The sequence below is a fragment of the Genypterus blacodes genome, unplaced genomic scaffold (assembly GCF_046128005.1).
Source record: "Genypterus blacodes isolate CSIRO-AG114 ecotype Tasmania unplaced genomic scaffold, CSIRO-AGI_Gbla_v1 ptg000062l_1, whole genome shotgun sequence".
NCBI lineage: Eukaryota > Metazoa > Chordata > Actinopteri > Ophidiiformes > Ophidiidae > Genypterus > Genypterus blacodes.
The window spans coordinates 2160550-2181169 of NW_027466874.1; the positions used below are offsets into that span (position 1 = coordinate 2160550).

A 20620-nucleotide genomic window follows, 5' to 3' on the forward strand; every position below is an offset into this window, starting at 1 on the left:
CAAGGGCCTGGTGGCTGAAAGGAGCGGAGACAAAGCTGGCTTGTTCAGTCGGCTAATAAGACTGGAAGATGAAGAGGAGGAGGAAGAAGAGGGAGCAGAGAGGTAAAAGCCATGAGGAAAAACAAGAGGTAGTGGGGAGAAGAGGAAAGTTATGTTGCAAGAGACACGAGGACAGGGGGAGAGGGGGGAAGGTAAGTAAGGAAATGAGAAGTGGGTGGATGTCAGAAGAGAGGGAAGGGGGCGGCCCAGCCTCTCTCTCTCTCTCTCTCCCTCTCTCTCTCTCTCTGTCTCTCTCTCCACAGGAAATCTGTGTGCGGTTTCAGTGCAGCCCAAAGTCTCTTTATGTGTTCACAGAAGTGTGGGCAGCGAACGCAGCACCATGGTCAGCCGGTGAGTAAAACGATCCCATTTCTTTAAGCAGAAAACATTTACGTTAGTTTGAGGAGGAAACTTAAGTTTGTTTCTATGGAAATTAAATAAGAGGAAGCAAATTCCAGTTGTCCCTGAGCTGCATTTGTTGTCTTCCTGTAAGAGAGGCAGATGATGAGGCAGCAGCTCTGTGGGTTTTGGATGAAGTTTTCCACCAAATCCGTTTCACTGGAAATTTTAGTAAAAGTGCGTAGTCTCCTCATCAAAAGCAACAACAGCAGCAGCAGTAAGTTAGACAGTCAAACCCTGTAGAGACGCCTGGCTGATCCGAATAAACAGAGAGACGCTTGGACTGCGTTTTCTACGCTCCTGTGATGTGTGTTTTTGTTTCTGTGAAGATAAATGAAGAATCTAAAAAACACATTTCTGAGGTATGGGAGGAGGAATGTGAGAGAAATCTGCTGTCAAACTTCAAAGATTTTCATGCTGTTTCCCCTCTCTACCACTTCATCATCACTACAGCCATCATTTGTGGTTCAACCACACAAAGACAAAACATATAATAAGCTAGAAAGAGAAGAAGATGAACAGTAGATTTGTATTGTATTTGGATAGTGTGGAGCATCCTGCTGCAGGCTACAGGAAGATCTTTGAGACGGTGGAGGAGCTGAATGAACCAATAACTACTGAAATTAAAGGTACACACATGCGCACACACCCACACATACACACATATACATATTAAATAAAAGCAATTCATGGGAATCTGAAATTCATCAAATGTTTTTACTGTGGCTCTTTAACCAAACAAATTCTTTAGTCCTGCTCCACATTTCCCCCGGGCCATGGGGGCTGTAATGCCACACCACACAGTTTGAGAACCATTGTGTTAAGGATTAGGATCAGGCTTGTTGTGTTTGTGGTTATGGTGTAGGTAAGCCCCCAGGGAATGAGTGTACGTCTGTAAAAGACCCTCACAAGTAAAAAAGCTGTGTGTGTGTGTGTGTGTGTGTGTGTGTGTGTGTGTGTGTGTGTGTGTGTGTGTTTGTGCGCGCGCGCGTAAGGTGATGTACCGTCATGGTTGGGTGGCAGTCTTCTTAGAATGGGCCCTGGTCTTTTCGAGGTCGGAGATGAACCTTTCCACCATCTGTTTGACGGATATGCTCTCATACACAAGTTTGACCTGAAGGACGGTCATGTGACCTACTACAGAAAGTAAGCACACCGCTCTGCAGAATGGACCAACGTACTGTACTGTACTGAACTACCTACACACTGCGCCATATGTCAGGCTCTTCAATACAAATACTCATTCTATAGATACATGTATATGATTGAAAACATAGGCAACACAATAATAATATGGATCTCTATCAATATTCTTGTAATGTTTGGCATATTAAGTGTGTGTGAGACATCTTCCTGCTCAGGTACCTCAAGTCGGACGCATATGTTCGTGCCATGACAGAGAAAAGAGTTGTCATCACTGAGTTTGGCACCACAGCCTATCCAGACCCCTGCAAGAACATCTTCTCGAGGTAACCGCTCACTCTGACCGTCAAAAGGAAACTTCTGTTGATGCGTTTGGTCCAGATTATGAAGAATTGCTGAGCGAAGTGAGCAGGAGGCCATGTGAGGCTCAGTGAGGTCACAACCAGAGGCTTTTATGATCAATACATCAACTAACTGATAGCCTGTATAAATTATGCAGAAAAGGCAAATTCAACAGCTCAGTTTTGAACACAGGAAGACTTAAATGGGAGGCAGGCAGTGACATGCAGTGCTCTGATTGAAATGATAGCTGGTGTCACCGTGGAGAGACCAACTCTGTCATCTAACTTCTTCACTTGTTGATGTAGGTTCTTCACTTACTTCAGAGGCATTGAGGTGACCGATAACTGCGTCGTGAACATTTATCCGATCGGCGAGGACTTCTACGCCGTCACTGAGACTAATTACATCACCAAGGTTGATCCTGATTCACTGGAGACCCTACAAAGGGTGAGGGACGATGGGCAGCTTGGCACTGAATCTGTAGGACCTTGTATTTACCAAACCTCCAATTTAATACTTTCACACATTTCATTTCCCATCATGTGTATTTGTGTGTATTTGTGTGTTAGGTGGACTTGTCTAAGTACGTCTCAGTAAACGGGGTGAGTGCCCACCCCCACCGTGATGCAGATGGTACAATCTACAACATTGGCAACTGCTTTGGCAAAAACATGAGTCTGGCCTATAACATAATCAAGATCCCACCTGCACAGACAGGTGAGGTTGACTGCACACCCATGGACTGTTATTACCTGAATGAATGGTGCAGTACATCAATATATTTATATTAGAGGTTGGAGGTCTTTATTTATTTATTTATTTATCTTGGAAATTACAATTTCAATTTCAATTTTCTGACTCTGAATGCAACACACAAAACCAGTGAGCTGTATCTACTAGTTTGTACATTTCAACTTGGATCAGATTTGTGGTGTCGTCACCAAACTCTGTGCTCGTGTTTTTGCTCTGTGTTTCCAGACAAATCTGACCCCTTTGAGAAATCCCAAGTCCTGCTTCAACTCCCCAGCAGTGAGAGGTTAAAACCTTCCTACCTGCACAGGTATATTGGTTTCTATTTTCCTCCTGAATGCGTGAATACACATGATAGAACGTGGATTTTATCCCTCACACTGATGGTTCTGAAGGAACATAACATGCGTCGCTGGAAATACTGCACAGAGCTAGCAAAGATCATCATCTGACATAGTTTGACTCATCGCTTCTCTTTGTCTGTCTTTGTGTCTGTCTGTGTGTAGTTTTGGTATGACCGACAAGTACTTTGTATTTGTGGAACAGCCGGTGAAGATCAACCTGGTCAAGTTCCTGACATCATGGAGCATCAGAGGAACCAACTACATGGACTGCTTCGAGTCCAATGAAACCATGGGGGTGTGTGTGTGTGTGTGTGTGTGTGTGTGTGTGTGTGTGTGTGTGTGTGTGTGTTAGAGCATATTTCTATCTATATCTGCTGACATTTGTGTTCACCTGTGTGTTGTAGACATGGTTCCACCTGGCCAAGAAAGACCCAGCAGATTATATGAGCAGCCACAAGTTCAGGACATCAGCATTCAACATCTTTCATCACATCAATACATATGAAGAGCAGGGATTCCTCGTCGTTGACCTGTGCACATGGAAAGGGTGTGTGAGTCTGCAGAAAAACTTCTGGTCCATATGAGGGGGCCCGAACGAAAAAGTTTGGGAACCACCGGTTTAAATGAATATTTTCCTTAACAGACTAAATTTGATTTGATTTCTATAAAGAGTGTCCCATTCTTTGGCATGTTTTTAGGTCGTCTATCTCGTAGGCTCATGTATACTCAGAGCAGCTACTTTCCACTGAAATTAATTGGCATAACTGTGCAAAATCATTGGTTTGTGTATAATTATCCTATTTCTCTGCAGGCATGACTTTGTGTATAATTATTTGTACATGGCCAACGTCAAGGCAGAATGGGAGCAGGTTAAAAAAGCAGCGCTGAGAGCTCCTCAACCGGAGGTCAGAAGATACGTGCTGCCACTGGACCTACACAGGGTGAGCACACACACACGCAGCAGGTCAGCTGGGTCAAGACCAGATTCACTTGCAGCAGTCCGTCTGATTGTGGAATGGAGGTGGAAATGTTGAGGATGTTTAAGCAAAATCCCTAGGCCTTACCCCGAGTGATTCTTCTGTGTGTGTGTGTGTGTGTGTGTGTGTGTGTGTGTGTGTGTGTGTGTGTGTGTGTGTGTGTCTGTGTCTGTGTGTGTGTGTCTGTGTGTGTGTGGTGTTTTCAGGAAGAACAGGGGAAGAACTTGGTATCTCTGCCCTACACCACAGCAACTGCCGTACTTCTTCGTGATGGAACAATCTGGTTAGAACCTGAAGTCCTCTTCTCTGGACCCAGACAAGGTGAAACACACACACACACACACACACACACACGCTTGGAATAACAGGTTTTACGTGCAGGTACAGGTTTTATGTGTCATCCTATATATTTGGATGCACCTTGATCAGTATGTCATGGAACCAAAGTTGTACTTTGAAGCAGATAAACTGAAAATCTCACGACATAGAAGATGACAAAACATCTCTCTCTCTCTCCCTCTGTCTGTCTCCCTCCCTCTCTCCAGCCTTCGAGTTTCCACAGATTAACTATTCTCAGTGTAGTGGAAAGAAGTATTCCTTCGTTTACGGCCTGGGACTCAATCACTTCATCCCGGACAGGGTAGGACTGCTTTAATATTGACAGGTCGATATGCATGCTGTTCTGATTGGCTGCCAAAGGTGAGTGGGCGTGGCTCAAACTGCTGTGAATAACTTTTTGAAATAGACAGACACAATAACTAACTGGAGGACTATTCAGTTTTTCATAGTGGAGGCTGACTGACCTCAGGTTCACTCATGGAAAAAGGATAAACACATTATTTTTTTATCAATGACAAACACACACACACACACAGCTTCTGACTAGCACCACATGTTTTTAGCTGTTGAGTAACTTAAGAGCGGAGGGCCTGGAAATACCCAATAACAACCAAACATAAAACGCAACAACTCAACGAGGCATAGTAAAATAATGTAGCCTGGTTTTGGGGGAGTATTGTTGATAATAATGGCTATCCATTATTGATATAGATTGTTAAGCTGAACGTGCAGACCAAGCAGACGTGGGTGTGGCAGGAGGAGGAGTGTTACCCCTCAGAGCCACTCTTTGTGCCAAGACCCGGGGCTACTGAGGAAGATGACGGTAAGACTCACACAAACAAAATGCTGATCAGTGATGATTCTCAGTTCATTTTTAATAATCGTTAACATGAACCCGCCGCTCTAGGCGTGCTGCTGAGTATCGTGGTGAAGCCGGGCGCAGACAGGCCGGGCTGCCTGCTGGTGTTGGATGCAGGAGAGCTGACAGAGTTGGCCAGGGCGGAGGTGGACGTCATGATCCCCATGACTCTGCACGGCACCTACAAGCCCGGACCCGGACCTTCATCCCAGCCAGGCCAGGATGAAGTCCACGTGTAAAGTTCACTTACTTCCGTATGTTTCGTTCCTTCCTGCTGAAGTAACTCAATTGTGATCTAGTTCCACCCCTGCTAACTTATACATGTATGAGCCTGACAGGAAGTGTGGAAGAGCTCTGACCTTTAACCCTGCAGAGACTATAGCCATATAAGATGTATGATATGTTATATTGTTTGTCCTTTGGTTTAGTAAAATATCAACATTTAGAGTGCATTGGTGAAACCACAAGCACAACAGATTTTGTACAACAGACATCTTTAGTTACCCTTTGAAATTTATTTACATTTCTTTGATTTTATACAAATAAAAACAATTACATGGCCTTGATTGTTATTACATTTAAAATTACATTGCCTCTAAGAGTGTAGAATTTTCTCTAGTTACACAATTACAAAGTACGTCAGTCAGTGCTGTGTTTTATAGCCGCAATTTGGAGAGCAGTTTTCAATATTTTATCACAAGTAACCTTGGCTCAGAATCTGTAAAAATCAAGTAAGTGCTCTCCTGAACTTGGTAAGAACATTTCTCAAGGCAGCTTTTGTTACAGTGTACACAATAACACCTTAAAGCAGATCTGTAGTGAAGGAATTGTGAGTGTGAAGTGCATCAACATCATTATCATATAAACAATTCCTTGTGACGGGCTCATGATGTTCATCTTTGACGATCCAAATCCTGGGGAAAGGCACCGCGCTGCTGCAGCCCCCACTCGTCCACTCACTCACCTTTGAGATTGGAACTGAAACCATCTCAATGTATGCGGTGGATAAATGGGCCTCAGCTGAAATTTGGGACGGACAGATGTTTGTAGCATCTGGAAGAAGGCTGAGGGGGGAGGTCTCTCTACATGCGCAGGAGTGGAGATCGTAGCTTGTGTGTGGACAGCTGATACTGCTGCTGTTTGATGATGTCCAGGCAGTCTCTGAGAACCTGCAGACGGACACCAGCAAGAAGAAAAAACAAATGGGCAAACGGCTCATTAGCTTGGTAGCCTTGTTGCCCCTCATTTATGATCTGTTATGGGAATAATTAAGCTGGTGGTCAGTGGTTGACCTTTGTGGCATGTCGATGCGTTCTCCCCAGTGTCCCATTTACCTTCCTGGTGTCCTGAGGTAGAATGACTCCGTCGTCCCAGAGTCGACCGGAGGAGAAGAAAGCCGAGCTCTCGTCCTTCAGTCTCACATTCATCTCCTCCTTCTGCTTGTTCTCCTCCTCCTCACCGCCGGGGGGCAACAGCGAGTCAGCATGACCTGGAGCCACCACAGACACTCTGGCGTTGGGCCACAGGAACAGGAAATTGGGGTCGAAGGCTCGTCCACACTAGGAAAAGAGAGGGAGCCAGAGTAAGATGACAGTACTGTGTACTATCACCCTGATTTATCACATGGTTGCACTATGGTTTACTTTAATTGCAGTTATTAAGTCTTGGCCCTTTAATTAGACCTGATACACTGTTTTTCATGGATTTTCTAATAAGAACTAATCCATCATGTAGTGATCTGGCCTCTCACCATTGCGTAGCTGTCGGCACCATGGCAACCACCAATCACCACGGTGACTTTGGGGACGGAGGCACACGCTACTGCTGATATCATCGAGCCCTGAGCCTTCAGACGGTTGCTGTTCATCTCTGCCTGAAGGACACACACACACACACACACACACACACACACACACACACACACACACACACACACACACACACACACACACACACACACACACACACACACACACACACACACACACACACACACACACACACACACACACTTTAGTCATTGATGCCTTTATCCTAATAAACTGAGATCCTAACAGACATTCGATCCCGAGCAGCGTCTGTGAGTTGGATCAGTACCTGTGTGGTGGAGAGGGTCAGCGCTGGTGTGGGTGCCGTGTTCTGGAGGAAGAGCAGCGGGACGTCTCTCTGGTCACACAGCTGAACAAAATGGCTGCCTTTGAGCGCCGCCTCATAGGAGAGCTGCCCGTTGTTGGCTAAGATGCCCACCAGGTGGCTGACACAGTACATAAATGTATGAGTGTGTGTGTGTGTGTGTGTGTGTGTGTGTGTGTGTGTGTGTGTGTGTGTGTGTGAGTGTGCCTGCGTCTTACCCATGTATCCTTGCAAAGCCTGTAACAAGTGTTGTTCCATATCTTGCTTTGAACTCCTGGAAGCGACTTCCATCCGTCAGCCTACTGATTACCTGAAGAACCAACAATGATTCATGAACTGCCACAGGGGCCACAGACTGTATGTCTGTGTGTGTGTGTGTGTGTGTGTGTGTGTGTGTGTGTGTGTGTGTGTGTGTGTGTGTGTGTGTGTGTGTGTGTGTGTGTGTGTGTGTGTGTGTGCGCTGTACCATCTTCACATCTATACTGTAGTTGTAGTTTAGTGGAGCCAGCCCCAGAAGCTCCTCTGAGCTGTACAGCGGCTCCTCCTCTGGCCTCTTCTTCCTCCCCTTCTCCACCTCCTCCTCCTCAGGCAGCTGGTAGTTGAGCGTAGATATGATGTTTCTCGTGTACTCGTACGCCTCCCGCTCCTCCCTCGCAAAATGGTCCACGCAGCCACTCACCCTAAAAGTTAATTCGGCGTGAATCCTCATAAATCCAGTATCACGAAAAACCAAAAACATTCAAAATCAAACAAACATAAATGCACGTTAATTCTGCATGCATGTGTGTAAATTCTGACACAAGCGCCTTGTGTGACGTCGACTCGTCTCCTGGACCTACTCGGCGTGAAGTCTCGCTCCTCCCAGGTCCTCCGGTGTGACCTCCTCTCCTGTGGCGGCTTTGACAAGTGGCGGTCCGCCCAGAAAGATGGTCCCTATCCGATGCACCATCACCGTCTCCTCTGCCATGGTGGGGATATAAGCACCGCCCGCCGTGCACGACCCACACACCACCGACACCTCAGGGACACACACAGATTCACCAATGACGCTTAGAAATCCTGTACCTTGATTGTAGACATATTTCATTTTGTTGAATTGTGTTCCTTTACCTGTGGGATCTTCATGGCAGACATGATTGCTTCGTTGTAAAATGTCCTTCCTCCTTGGTTCTTGTCAGGAAAGATCTCTGACTGGACACACACACAAACACACACACACACACTCAACAGTTATCATACACTCATGCAACATTTATTTGTCTTGTTATTTGGTTCATCTTCCTCAAAGAAATCCATTTAAAAGTTAAGGAGCGTGTGCGAGTGTGTGTGGGCGTGTGCGTGATCCTGTATGTGTGTGGGCGTCACCTGCAGGGGTAGGAAGGCACCTCCGGAGTCGACGAGATAGACGCAGGGCAGGCGGTTCTGGATTGCCACTTCCTGTGCCCGCAGCTGCTTCTTCACCGTGATTGGATAAGCCGTGCCGCCTTTCACTGTGGCGTCGTTTGCAATGAACATACACCACAGGCCATTGATCTTGCCTATGCCTGGTTGGACACACACACACACACACACACACACACACACACACACACACACACACACACACACACACACACACACACACACACACACACACACACGTTTTATGTGGCTTCAAGTTGGTGCTGCTTATAACAGGTGGTGGTTGGTGGGTTCTGACCGGTCAGGCAGCCGGCTGAGGGGATGTCGCCGTACGCCAGACCTAAGCCCGCTAACGGTGACAGCTCCAGGAAGTCCTCGTCGTCCAACAGGAGGCGAAGTCGGTCCTTCACCAGCAATTTCCTGTTCCTCTGGGTGTGTCTGGCGATGGCGTTGTCCCCACCCCCTTTCCTCACCTTCTCCCTCAACTCAGTGTACCTGAGAGAGAGAGAGAACTTTTGTTTATGTGTAATGTTACTCACATGAGCGCCACAGTGTGATTTTTGTAAGTATTCAATACGTTCAAAACAACAACATATGGTGGATTGTGGAGAGACAGAGTTGTTAAGAGCTGGACAAGCAGAACCTACCGTTTGTGGCAGGTGGCGCTGTTGCGTAGGTTTGCTTCATATACGTGCTGGTGGATGGGCTGCAGGGGCTGATCCAGCACCGGGAAGGCGCTGGGCAGAGCTCTCCTCCCCTCTGCTGCAGAGCTCAGGAGGCGGACTGAACACTGCCAGCGCCGCTCGGCCAAACTGCAGCAGATTCAAGACATGAAGTTTTGTTATAGTCCAAGTCACCACGGCAGTTGCTGTGGTGTAGGGCAGAGATACCAAGTTCTTCCCCTGTTCTTCCTGAAAACACAAACACACACACACACACACACACACACACACACACACACACACACACACACACACACAAACACACAGGCACACACACACACACACACAATAGTGTAGTAGTAGTCACCATTGTTGACTCTTGTCTCCTGTGTGTCTGAGGTTCCATGACGGCGAATGGGAACACGGCAACACAAATGCAGGACACACTATCCCACCACCACACACTCTCCTGAAAGACAGGTGCGGAGATTTAAAGAGACGTAAACAAAAACATGAAGAGGAACAAACAGAACAAACCTGCAATCACCAGGAAGAAACTGTGCTGTAGCTCTATCGTCTACTGTATCAAACACTCCTGTATGTCACTGTCATACAATTACATTTTTCCTATTTATCCTATTTTTTCCAACAATATTGAATTTGAAAAGGTACTGGATCTTCTGTCATATTAGATATTACCGCTAGGGGGCACTGTTAAATCCGTTTCCGCCCGCTCCTCTTCAGGTAGCGAGAGCTCAACGGGATCAATCTAGGTAACAATGCTAAATTTATATATTATATATAACCACTGACACACACGCAAAACTGACATCATCTTTCCATCGCTTAAACCTTGACACAGCTAGAATCTGCACGATTGTGGGCATTTGTACCCCTATAAATCAGTCTGTGTTAGCCATATTTAGCTAGCTTCTCGGGCACACCCATTAGGTGAAAGCTTTAAATGTTAAAATAATGCTAATAAACGCTAAGTTTGGGCGAAAAGTATTATTCTAGCGCAGGGAAGCATCGCCGCTACAAAGTGTCAAGTCGAACAACACAGCGACATCATCCAGTATGTGTGTGAAAGGTCGTGCAGACACCGTAGCCTTGTGTGTTGGTAATAAGTGTGTGTGTTAATGATATAAGGTGGAGGTGAAGTGAGCCCTTACCTTGTCATGCAGCGGAACATGTCTACGCGTCTTTATCACAATATCTAGAGTTTGTACAGGTTAATGTATCAAAACTACATAGTGGCTCAGTGCAACACCGAAAAGTGTTCGGCTTGAAACAAAACTGTGACGTCAGACCCGTCTGGGTTGTTTACTGTGACTAGAATCGTCCACAGGTCTCACTGCTTTTCGCTTGACCTCTGACATCTGTGAGAAAGTCTTTAAAGCGTCTCATATTTAAGAGCTTCTGCTCCCTGTTGCTCTAACATGATTTCTGTTTGTTTCCTCATCAGATGCTCTCTTTCATATTTAGGACAAACGCCCTTGCTGCCCAAAAGGTGAACATCTCTACAGCTGCTGCCTCATAATGTTCATATTCCAAACAAGGAAGCAATCAGGGAGAACAAACCTCCACCTAGGCCAAACTTTTCTCTCCCTAGTTGCCATGACACCTAACAACAGCATTTCTGCTCTGGTCTACCTCCTTGACCTTGAAACCTCCTCATAGAAATTTGAAAGAGAAATAGAAATGTTCCTCGCCCGCACCTCAGCTTGTTGAGTCTCATTTCTCTGGACTGTTTCCTTCTCAGGTGTGGCATCGGGCTGCTGCTCCTCCACAGGGATGCTGGATCTCAGCCCTGGTTAGAGCTCCTGATGCGGGAGGAGGCTCCCTGCAGCCCCGCTGGGCCTCATCAGGCAGGCTACCTCCCAAAGAAGAAGACGTAGGACTCACCCAGACCCCTGCTGTCCTTGGTCTCATGAGGACTGAGTTCCTCCAGAGGACCCAGACTCAAGTTGCTGGGTTGTTAATAAGGAACCAAGGTTTCCATTCTTCTGCAGTGATGCAGAAGAAGCGTGCCAAGTCTGAGCCTCCACCCAGAGAGCTGGACCTGCTGCGCTACGACATGAAGGAACTGGGGAAGACTCCCAGACCGGCCTTGGTCCTGGGCGCGGCCGGGCTGCTCCCCTTCGTCTTCCCTCCTCTACTCATGGCTATGACCGAGAACTTCTTCCCCGAGCTGGCCTACGCTCAGGTGGCCTACGGCGCCTCCATCCTCTCCTTCCTGGGAGGCGCTCGCTGGGGGTTTGCGCTTCCTGAGAGCAGCCCAGCCAAACCGGATTGGGTAAACCTGGCCAATAGCGGGGTTCCCTCTTTGTTGGCCTGGGTGGCCATGCTGATGAGTGACAGCGTGACTCCAGCAGCCATCATGGTCATTGTGGGCCTTGGCATCTCACTACACTACGACCTCGCCCTGCTGCCCACTTACCCCAGCTGGTTCAAAGCTCTGCGCGCCGTTCTGACCTTCGTGGCGTTTTTCTCTCTCGTTGGCACGCTCGTATTGAACGGACTGTTCCCGGAGAAGGTGTTTTTCACAAGTTAAAAATGGTGGAAAGTGTGATTTTGGTGACGTCTCAATGCAGGTTCAGGATCCTCACAATCCACTTTTCTGGTGTATGTTTGACTTCAGGAGGACGGACTGAATTCACCATCAGTTTAGGCCTTGACTCGTTTTGGTAGGAGGCTTCATCAATATATGGTTGTCTTCACTTTTGATTGTAAAATGTTAAAAATACAGAGGAATTCTCATCACCCGAGCCAAAGATGTTCAATTAAATGAGAATAAAAATCCATTTGACATTTGAGTCTGGTGAGTTTCTCTTTAATTGTCTTTCTGCTAAAAAAGAAAAAGGCCTCCTGTGTGAGTGTGTGGTTGATCAGCTCAGGCAGACGTACTGGCACGCTGGAAAATTAGGTGTTGCGCAAGATCTAAATTGGAGTAATCTGTGCTTAAGGCCTCAGGACGCCGTGTTCACACCGTCAAATGACCAAGAGGCCAGACAGCTCGTGATGAGTAAACGAAGAGACTCTGGGGTCAGACAGACATGAGAGTAGGTTCAGATGCTTTTATTCGTGTAAACACCAACATCTAATTGACAAAATATTGGAAAGAAAGGCAAGAAAAACAACATAAGGCACATTTCTGTTACTAATCATCATCACCCACCTCAAACACTTTACTGTAATGGAGAACTTAAGGAAACTGAAAACTTCCACATCAAGTGAACAGCAACAAATGCATGATTCGGTATTGCACTTTAACAATAATTTGACGGACTGGGCGAATTCTATATGGAAATAAACAAACATTGCTGCTTTTTAATTTGGGCTTAAACACATAACTCCCATGTGTGAGGTGAAAAGTTTTGAGGCGTATGAAGGAGCGAAATAAAAGATTCAACTTTTAAATGTGTCTGTCCTGCTTTTGATAAACAATCAAAAAGAAAAGGTAAAAAAAAACGACACAAATCTTGACATTATCACATTTTACCAGGCGATCATTGTCACTTTGATCACATACACACACATGGTGAAAGCAGCACCAACGCTTTAAAAAAGAATGATGATTATGATGATGATGAGCAAAGTAAAACGAAATCGACCCAAACTCAGCCACAGTGCATTTAAAGCTGTAAACACCAAGTGAGGACAAGAAACTGAACCGAGGGAAACGTTCTGGAAGTCTAGTTGTTGTGTATCGGCCATGTTTGTTTGAGAGTTTGAGTCTTATTGAAACTATATCAACACAAACGTCAGACTTCTATAACGGCTACAAACTTTGGTGACTTGGGGGGGACAGACCAGTGTCCCTCCTCAGTGTGAAAGGTAGTGTGTATAAAAATCTTGCACATCTTCGAACGCGCTCGCAGACACACACAGTTTCTCCCACACACACACACACACGCTTGTTACTTCTGAATACCTAAACCCGAGCGCATGTACTCGTACACCACGTAGCTGATGCTGACGGCCGGGATGACCTTCATGAAGTTGGGCAGGATCCCTCTGTAGAGCCCGAAGAAGCCTTCCTTTTCCAGAATCTTCTTCACCATGCGGCCCATTGGCTGCTGCTCCGAACCCTCCAGAGAAGCTGAGGGAGCGTGAGGAGAACACACTTTGTCACATTAGCACTATCACTCATTATAAAACTTTACATTTTTGCTTGATTTACAAACATAAGAACATTCATCTCTCAGTTGTCTTGGGAACCACTTTCTGAAGACTCTAAAGGTTCAGGAGGTGTGTACCTTGTGCCTGCATCCTGGTGCGGATCAGAGCCAGAGGGTAGCTGACCAGCTGGCCGCACGTGCTGGACAAGGTGCCGCACGCCAGCAGCACCAGGATGCCCGGGTTGGCCGTGTCTTTAGCGTAGCGAGACAACCACATGTTCTTCAAGCTCTGCTCAGGACAAAGAGACAACAACAAGAGTCTGTATGAGGCTTCATTAACAGAACATAATAAAGTCTTCATCATCAGAGTTTTGACATTGTTCAGTATGGAAATAACGATTTAGATCTCCAGATGTACCTCATACACTGCCAGGTCTATCCCAGCATAGGGGATGATGCCCAGTATGTTGGGCACGTAGCCTTTGTAAAACGCCTTCACTCCCTCCTTCTCCAGGATTTTTTTGGCACAGTCGAACATTCCGGAGTACTGACCCGTCTTCCTCAGGGTCAGACGGGTTTTCATCACCTGAATCAACAAAAAGAAAAATCATCGGTGAGGTGATGCAGCAACACATCAGGCACGTTGGCGTAGTGATACAAAGTCTCTCGCTCCTGTAAAGCGACAGGAAAGACTCCAGTTCCCTCATCAGCCTCAGTCAGTATGCTGGATGCTGTGGCTGACCAATCAGACTTAGACGTCACACTCAGTGGCACAATAGGAAGAAGATGTGTTCAATCAGAGCCTGTGCTCACCTCCATGGGGTAGATGGCCGTCTGCGCCGTGGCTCCAGCCAGCGATCCGGCCATGAACCTCTCGTGGGTCTTCACCTTCCCTGGTTCACTGGCCAGGATCTTCTTATACTGATGAAACAAAAAGTAAACAGACAGAACATTAAGGTTAAGTTTGATCTGTGAACTCTTTCCATCCGAACATACGTGTTGAAATATGAGATTAGATCACGTTTATGGTTCACACACTGAGAAGCCGACTGAGAAGGCGATGATGGTTTAATTTCCTTGTGTGATCTTGCAAAGTTTAGGAGCCGGTTAGTCGTGAATCTCCACCCATTATAAACACAATGATTACAAGTCGCAATCATAACAAAAGCAATGACAGAGCTTTGAATCTGAGCTCTCGTGTACGTAACTCCATGTGTTCACCTGCTCATAGGCTCCAAACTTAATGGCCGTCTCCGGGGCGATCTTCAGCACATTGATGCCGTTCCCTCTCCACAGCGACTGCATGCCTCCTTCTTTCACCATTTGCTTGAAGCCACTAACCAGGTTGATCTTGTTGGTCTTGGAGGAATGAACCTGTCAATACAATAAATACAACACAAATCAAATACAATATGTCAAATCGGTCTTGTTATTAGGAGACAGTTTTTTTCTGCATTTGAAACTGTTTGGATCCACCTTCTGACTCAAACCCTGATTCTCCAACGTTACAACAGCTGATGCAGGGACATGAAAGACGTTTGACAAGAACAAGTAGGCGTCTGCTTCCTCACCTGCATGAAGACCTTCATCCTGTCCAGAGGGGCGGTGCCTGTGCGGGACACAGCGCCCGCCATGGCCCCCGCAGACAGCTGCTTCCACCACAGGCCTGTCGTCTTCTCCTCCTCCGTGAACTCGTCCGGTATGGTGAGACTGTCACCGATGTCCAGCACCTGCACGCATGAATAGAAGAGATTTTATGATAACACTGTAAGGACTCATACTGTAGCTTTACTTAAAGGAGCATTAGCATAACAAAAGGCTCCAATTCAAACTCAACTCCCACGTTTATACTGTCAAATTAGAGAAACTGTAGCCTGGAGGAGGAGAGTTTGAGTGACTCAAACTCATGGGATTTGCATGCATGCAAGTTGTACAGTAAATGTCTCACTGTGTATGAATGAGAAGTTAAGTCTCAGTGTACATTTCACTGTGTCATCTCTGTCAATGGACCCTCTGCACATGGGGCTATTTAAGCAACTCTTTCACATGAATCTCCTCATCATCAGCATAAAATGTGCTATTTGATTACTTTTTCTACTTTGGCAACAATCTTTAGACGCTTTCAACAGAATGTAAACCAAAACAGGAACAACTGGCACGTGTGACATATGACACAAAATATAAAGGAGAAGCTTGTATTAGAATTCAGTGCAATGCAACAACTCCATCATCAACTATGGACATAAAAAGCATCATAAACCTGACTCAACATGTCCACAAACATCTGGGATTGTTTCCAAAAACTGTGAACCCGGTCTGAATTCACGAGTCCTGCAGACGAAATGACCCGGAGAGGCTGAACATCAGAACCTACCATGTCCACCTCTACCTCCACCTGGTAGAGCCCCACATCTCTCTCCTCCTCAAAGTCCAGGGAGAACCAGTCGTGCTGCTGAGGCTGCAGCAGAACCACGGCCATCTCCAGCCTCCGATCCAGGCGACGTCGCCCCGATTCAGACACTACCGCTAACCCGTCACTCAGAGACTTTACAGACACTAATACAGGGCCAGATAGGGGTCAGGGGTGGAGGGTGTGCAGATCCGATCCAGCTCGAGGGGTAAAACACAGTGTGCTGAGACCATCGGTGGTGAGAGATGGTCGCTGCCATACGTGAGCCTCAATGAAGCTTCATCTTGGTCGAGTGTCTCCTGTCTTGCTCTGATCCAGACTCACTTCCTCTCTTGCTGCCCCGTTCCAATCCACTGACCTGCTAATCTGCTCTCAGCACAGTCTGAAATGAGCTTACCTGTGCCCATCTTAGCAGCTAAAGGTTTACTGAGACTCTTGAGGATGTGACTGATGCAGCAAACGTCACAGATTAGCCATCGACTGCAACTGTGACTGTGTGTTTAACATGCAAACACTGATCATGTCTCCACGTACGGTTCCACACGTACACTCTAAGGAGACAGGCTTAGTTTCACTGGAGGCAAAAACACTTAAGTTGTTTCTTTATTTATTGTTATGTATATTTGACCATTCTAATTCAAATTGACTTTATTTTGTATTGTAATATTTCATAATAAAGTTCATATTTATACCACAAGACTAATAACCAATTTTAAGGGATACTTTATACTAAAATGGAATTCATGTAAATGTAATCTTTAAAAAAATCGTTTTAACTTGATAAAGTAGATAAATGGACTCTTTGCTTCTGTTGGACTCTTCTTCTCTCCTCACGCTGCGTCTGATCTGCTGACGTGGATGTGGAGCCACTGAGCTTCAGGTCAAATCCTGGATCAGCTGACAGTGTTTAACTGTAACTTTCGCCTTCACTGCGATGGTTCTTACAGGGAGATCAAGGACGTGCAGAGGCACAGGCTGGATGACATACAGGCCACCGTCTCATCAACTTTAGATGATATGAGGTTTGTACTTAGGAGGGAAGAACTCCAACTAGTCGGAATGTTTATTAAACTTTAATTGTCTGGATGGTTCACTTAACACAACACCCAAGTTTATCCAGACAGAGTAACTGGGATAAACGTACATCAAGCTGCAATAAGTGCAACACACACACCGACACACGCACATGCACACGCACACACTCCTTCTCTCTCTTACCGTGGAGTGTTTCCAGAAGCGGATGATCTCCTGCAGATTGGTGGCTGGGTTAAACAGGAAGTGTTCCCTCCATTCATTCCAGTCCACAGTCATGGTGCCGTCCACATCGATACTGAACAACAACAATGCAACAAGAATTTTAGACTTCTGGTAATAATCTGAACTTAATGACAAAAGATGACAGTAATTAATACAAAAAACACAAAATCCGATCAAGCTGACTGAAGATCTACGGTCAGATCGGCATAAACACAGAGCGAGTGTCACATCTGTATTGCATCAGCTTCCTACTTTGTTTATGCAAATCCACCAGCGCCCTGAGTTCACCTGGATCGACTCGTTTGACAAAGAGCCACTGGTGGTTTGGTGCCAGGATCCAGATAGAACAATCAGGTGATGTCGTTCCATTAAAAGCTAAAGTGATGTCAGCGGAACTCGAGATGTTAAAGGAATCCATCTGCATCTTACTTTGGCTTCCTAGTATAAACGTATCACTGTTATCATTGTGATCAGGCTTTCACACCCGACTCCACTGTTTGTTTCACAGGCATGAAGCTGGTTTCATAGAGTTTTTTGCCTTCAGCTTCAGCATCAGTACCTCTGGAGGATCTTCTCTGCCTCCTCCTTGCTGATGTCCAGCCCCAGATCAGCAAAGGACTGCTTGACCTCGTTGAAGTCAATCCGGCCTGTTAGGAATAAAAAGCACAAAAGCATTCAGTCTCTTTTCACATGTTGAGGGAGTTTAACAGTTTTACCATCGTGTCTATAACGTGACGGCTCTTTACCATCGTTGTTCTTGTCCAAACTCTTGAACGTCAGCCGTAATTTCTTCTCGTGTTCCTTCAGGTACTTTGTGAACTCTTTGAAGTCGAGTCCTTCATCTTTGTCTTGGTCTCCTGAGGAAACTATTTTCTATAAAAACAAAACAAAACAAACAAGCGTTAACAGAACATTAGTGACCCAGATGTTTGCGTGTTTCCGTCTTGTAGCATCTGTTACATAAGGAACCTTGTAGCTGAAACTGTATGCAGTCTGGTATCTCCTCCTTCACAGCAGGTTTTCTGAACTATACCTCCTCCAGGCAGCATAATGTTGACTCTTACATCTCTTCATATCAGCTGTGATTGTCCTCATCAGCTTGCTTTAATTTATTTCCTTTATTTCCCCGTGAAAATGATTTATTTTTAACTCCTTTATAAATACAGCTTATGATTATTGTTATTAAATGGAGGCGATACCTTTGAAAAAAGAAAAAATTGGAATGAGCCTTTATTGCCCTGAAGGTAGACGATCTTGCACAACAGGGGCGTTGCTTGAGCAGGTGGTGTTACTGGCCTTAGTAAAACCTCAATGTGTCGACTTTGGATCAGATTAAGACCTCAACAGCTGCAGAAATCAAGAAGCGAAACAGACAAACCTCAGAATCAATACTCCTGATCTGATTGCACTTTGCCTTATTATCAGATAATTGTCTGAATAGGATGTTTCTGTTTCCTTCTTCGTGCCTCCTAGTAACATACAACAGTAACCTAAGAGACCTAAGACACACCTGAGCGTCCGCGCTGCTAGAGGAAACTTCCTTAAGCTCCTTCCAGGACTCAAACTGAACAGCTCTCAGGCTGCCTGATGGGACTGAGGTGTGTTTGATCAGCAGAGGTGTGAGCCTCCTCTTCAGGTCACAGCCCACAGTAAAGCCTCACCTGCCTGCACTGGTTGAACTTTGAAACAATTTCTGAATTTGTCACAGACTTGCGCTCTGACCTCATACTACCACACCTTCACCTGCCTGGAGCCTGGAGCCTGGTGTGAACATCTGCTGCAGTATGAATGTGTGTGTGCATGAAATACTGTGAGCCTGCTGATGTCCACTGTGGACATGTGACAGGGTTCCTCATGGATTTCACCAATTCCCTCTTTAAAAGCCTTTTGAATGACATCATAGTAAACAGGTATGTGTCCTATTTACCTGCTGGACCTCAGCAGCACTGCAGAGATAAATAAAGCGGTCAGCTGTGTTTTGATTGTTCTTAGGTGTCAAAACAAGTCTGCAGGCCTCCGGTGAGGTAAACAAAGCTGCACCTCTGTGTTTCATTACATACAATTTGTACACATTCTTCTACTAATACATACACTTCAATACTCTTACATACTCCTCTAAAAGGCTCTCTATGGAGTCAGATGAGACTTGAGATTTGGGGAACTTGGGCTGCAGGAAGTCTGGTTACTGTAGTTACTACTTCTGAGGACAGATCCCATCAAAACAGACCTTAGTGGACCTCAAAGGGACACTGGAGACAAACTAAAGTCTCTGTGGTAAGAATAAGTGACTTCATTCAAGTTGCATCTGTAGCTGTTCCTGCACAGTAATTTAGCAATACTGCATAGTCACTGAAGACATGGAGACTGATCTGTCTGTCTGTCCCTGTCTGTCTCTGGGGCCTTTGCATCGTCCCTACCTGAGCAGCCCCTGTCCCGGTCTTGATGCCCATGGCAGCCAGTCCCGCCTTCAGCTCGGACACGTCCACTTTTCCATCCTTGTTGGCGTCCAACTTAGCGAAAAGCTCCTCGTAGGTGTCGGAGGCGTCGGACTGACACTGACAGTCCGAGAACAGCAGCTTCCTCACGGCTCTGAGGGACATGGTGGCGGTAGAGGAGGAAGACGAGGAGGAGGAGGAAGATCAGGCCCGCAGAAGCCCCACGACTCAGCGAAGGAGGAAATGATCGGACTTCTGTGCGCTTTGAGGAGGAAAAGTCACACAAACACACATAAATCCGCGTAGAAATGCAGGAAGTAAACGATCGGATACAAGCGGAGCAGGAGGGTGGAGTGTATGTGTGTGTGTGTGTGCCTCTGGCCTGAGAAGACCTCCTCTTTCCCTGCACACAGACACACCCAACGGCAGGAACAACACGCCACACACTCTACACACACACACACTCTCTCTACACTGCTCTATCTGTACATTCATACGGTCTGTGTTTGCATTGACGGAGGCATTATAACAGAACTGCGCTGCGTTTCTCAACAATGTCGTCTTAGTTTCATTTTGTTTTGTACTTATTGAGGTTTTATTTGTAGGTTTAACTCTGGTTTAGTATGCAGCCGTAGTAGCTTGCGTCAGTAGTTTGAGGAAGATGACGTTCTGATGGTTTAATGTGAGGAAATATGTTGTCTACACACATGTAAGCTTTGCTGCACTGTGGTCTTTGGTCTGTTTGTGTTCAGTGACTCATACTCACTGGAATCCGACAGCTGGTCAAACCCCCAAGTTTTTAATGGGGGGTTTGTGTTTTTGGCAACATAGATTCTTAGTCATTACACTTGGAAGACGTTGCCAGCTTGAAAAAGTAGAATCTGATTCACTGTATCATGTGAATAATCTTTTGAATTCAACCAAATCCATCATAATCATTCTTGTGTGCCCAAAACTTAATTGGAAATTCTAGAGGACCCAAATGTCCAGAGATATTTCATATGTTATG

General features: G+C 45.9%; 4 protein-coding genes across 4 annotated transcripts; 2 read left to right on the top strand and 2 right to left on the bottom strand.

The window, feature by feature from the left end:
- The first annotated feature begins 254 nt into the window (after positions 1-254).
- LOC143003618 (retinal Mueller cells isomerohydrolase-like) lies at positions 255-5431 on the top strand. Its single transcript, XM_076154390.1, has 14 exons — positions 255-390; positions 985-1067; positions 1434-1584; positions 1800-1907; positions 2229-2370; positions 2493-2640; positions 2902-2983; positions 3180-3312; positions 3422-3564; positions 3829-3958; positions 4201-4315; positions 4540-4634; positions 5045-5156; positions 5241-5431. The coding sequence occupies exons 1-14, from the start codon at positions 380-382 to the stop codon at positions 5429-5431; spliced, it is 1644 nt and encodes a 547-aa protein (XP_076010505.1). The 5' UTR covers positions 255-379.
- Positions 5432-5466: 35 nt separating this feature from the next.
- Positions 5467-10672, bottom strand: LOC143003645 (methylcrotonoyl-CoA carboxylase beta chain, mitochondrial). Its single transcript, XM_076154417.1, has 13 exons — positions 10561-10672; positions 9756-9857; positions 9374-9538; positions 9025-9221; positions 8691-8869; positions 8436-8516; positions 8165-8343; positions 7792-8005; positions 7544-7635; positions 7290-7446; positions 6943-7065; positions 6527-6751; positions 5467-6361 (listed from the first exon to the last, which is right to left on the bottom strand). Exons 1-13 carry the CDS (start codon positions 10578-10580, stop codon positions 6275-6277), a joined length of 1821 nt encoding a protein of 606 aa, XP_076010532.1. The 5' UTR covers positions 10581-10672; the 3' UTR covers positions 5467-6274.
- Positions 10097-12204, top strand: LOC143003648 (transmembrane protein 69-like). Its single transcript, XM_076154419.1, has 3 exons — positions 10097-10161; positions 10854-10898; positions 11151-12204. Exons 2-3 carry the CDS (start codon positions 10854-10856, stop codon positions 11940-11942), a joined length of 837 nt encoding a protein of 278 aa, XP_076010534.1. The 5' UTR covers positions 10097-10161; the 3' UTR covers positions 11943-12204.
- A 247-nt stretch (positions 12205-12451) lies between these two features.
- Positions 12452-20012, bottom strand: slc25a24 (solute carrier family 25 member 24). The gene is made up of 10 exons (XM_076154418.1): positions 19594-20012; positions 17923-18049; positions 17736-17823; positions 17138-17249; positions 15081-15239; positions 14731-14883; positions 14323-14430; positions 13928-14095; positions 13648-13798; positions 12452-13490 (listed from the first exon to the last, which is right to left on the bottom strand). The coding sequence occupies exons 1-10, from the start codon at positions 19774-19776 to the stop codon at positions 13309-13311; spliced, it is 1431 nt and encodes a 476-aa protein (XP_076010533.1). The 5' UTR covers positions 19777-20012; the 3' UTR covers positions 12452-13308.
- Between the last annotated feature and the right edge of the window lie 608 nt (positions 20013-20620).

Bases quoted from the DNA above. Each gene is read 5' to 3' on its own strand.
- slc25a24 (XM_076154418.1), bottom strand. From the start codon at position 19,776: ATGTCCCTCAGAGCCGTGAGGAAGCTGCTGTTCTCGGACTGTCAGTGT. The intron at 15,240-17,137 runs GTAAGAGAGAGA...TCATGCGTGCAG, and splicing joins GCTTCTGGAAACACTCCACG to GTGCTGGACATCGGTGACAG. The intron at 13,799-13,927 runs GTACATCTGGAG...TGTCCTGAGCAG, and splicing joins TAGACCTGGCAGTGTATGAG to AGCTTGAAGAACATGTGGTT.
- LOC143003648 (XM_076154419.1), top strand. From the start codon at position 10,854: ATGCTCTCTTTCATATTTAGGACAAACGCCCTTGCTGCCCAAAAG. The intron at 10,899-11,150 runs GTGAACATCTCT...TTTCCTTCTCAG, and splicing joins ACGCCCTTGCTGCCCAAAAG to GTGTGGCATCGGGCTGCTGC.
- LOC143003645 (XM_076154417.1), bottom strand. From the start codon at position 10,580: ATGTTCCGCTGCATGACAAG. The intron at 9,539-9,755 runs GTGACTACTACT...AATCTGCTGCAG, and splicing joins GGAGACAAGAGTCAACAATG to TTTGGCCGAGCGGCGCTGGC. The intron at 8,517-8,690 runs GTGACGCCCACA...GTGTGTGTCCAG, and splicing joins GTGCCTTCCTACCCCTGCAG to TCAGAGATCTTTCCTGACAA.
- LOC143003618 (XM_076154390.1), top strand. The intron at 3,565-3,828 runs GTGTGTGAGTCT...ATTTCTCTGCAG, and splicing joins GACCTGTGCACATGGAAAGG to GCATGACTTTGTGTATAATT. The intron at 3,959-4,200 runs GTGAGCACACAC...TGGTGTTTTCAG, and splicing joins TGCCACTGGACCTACACAGG to GAAGAACAGGGGAAGAACTT.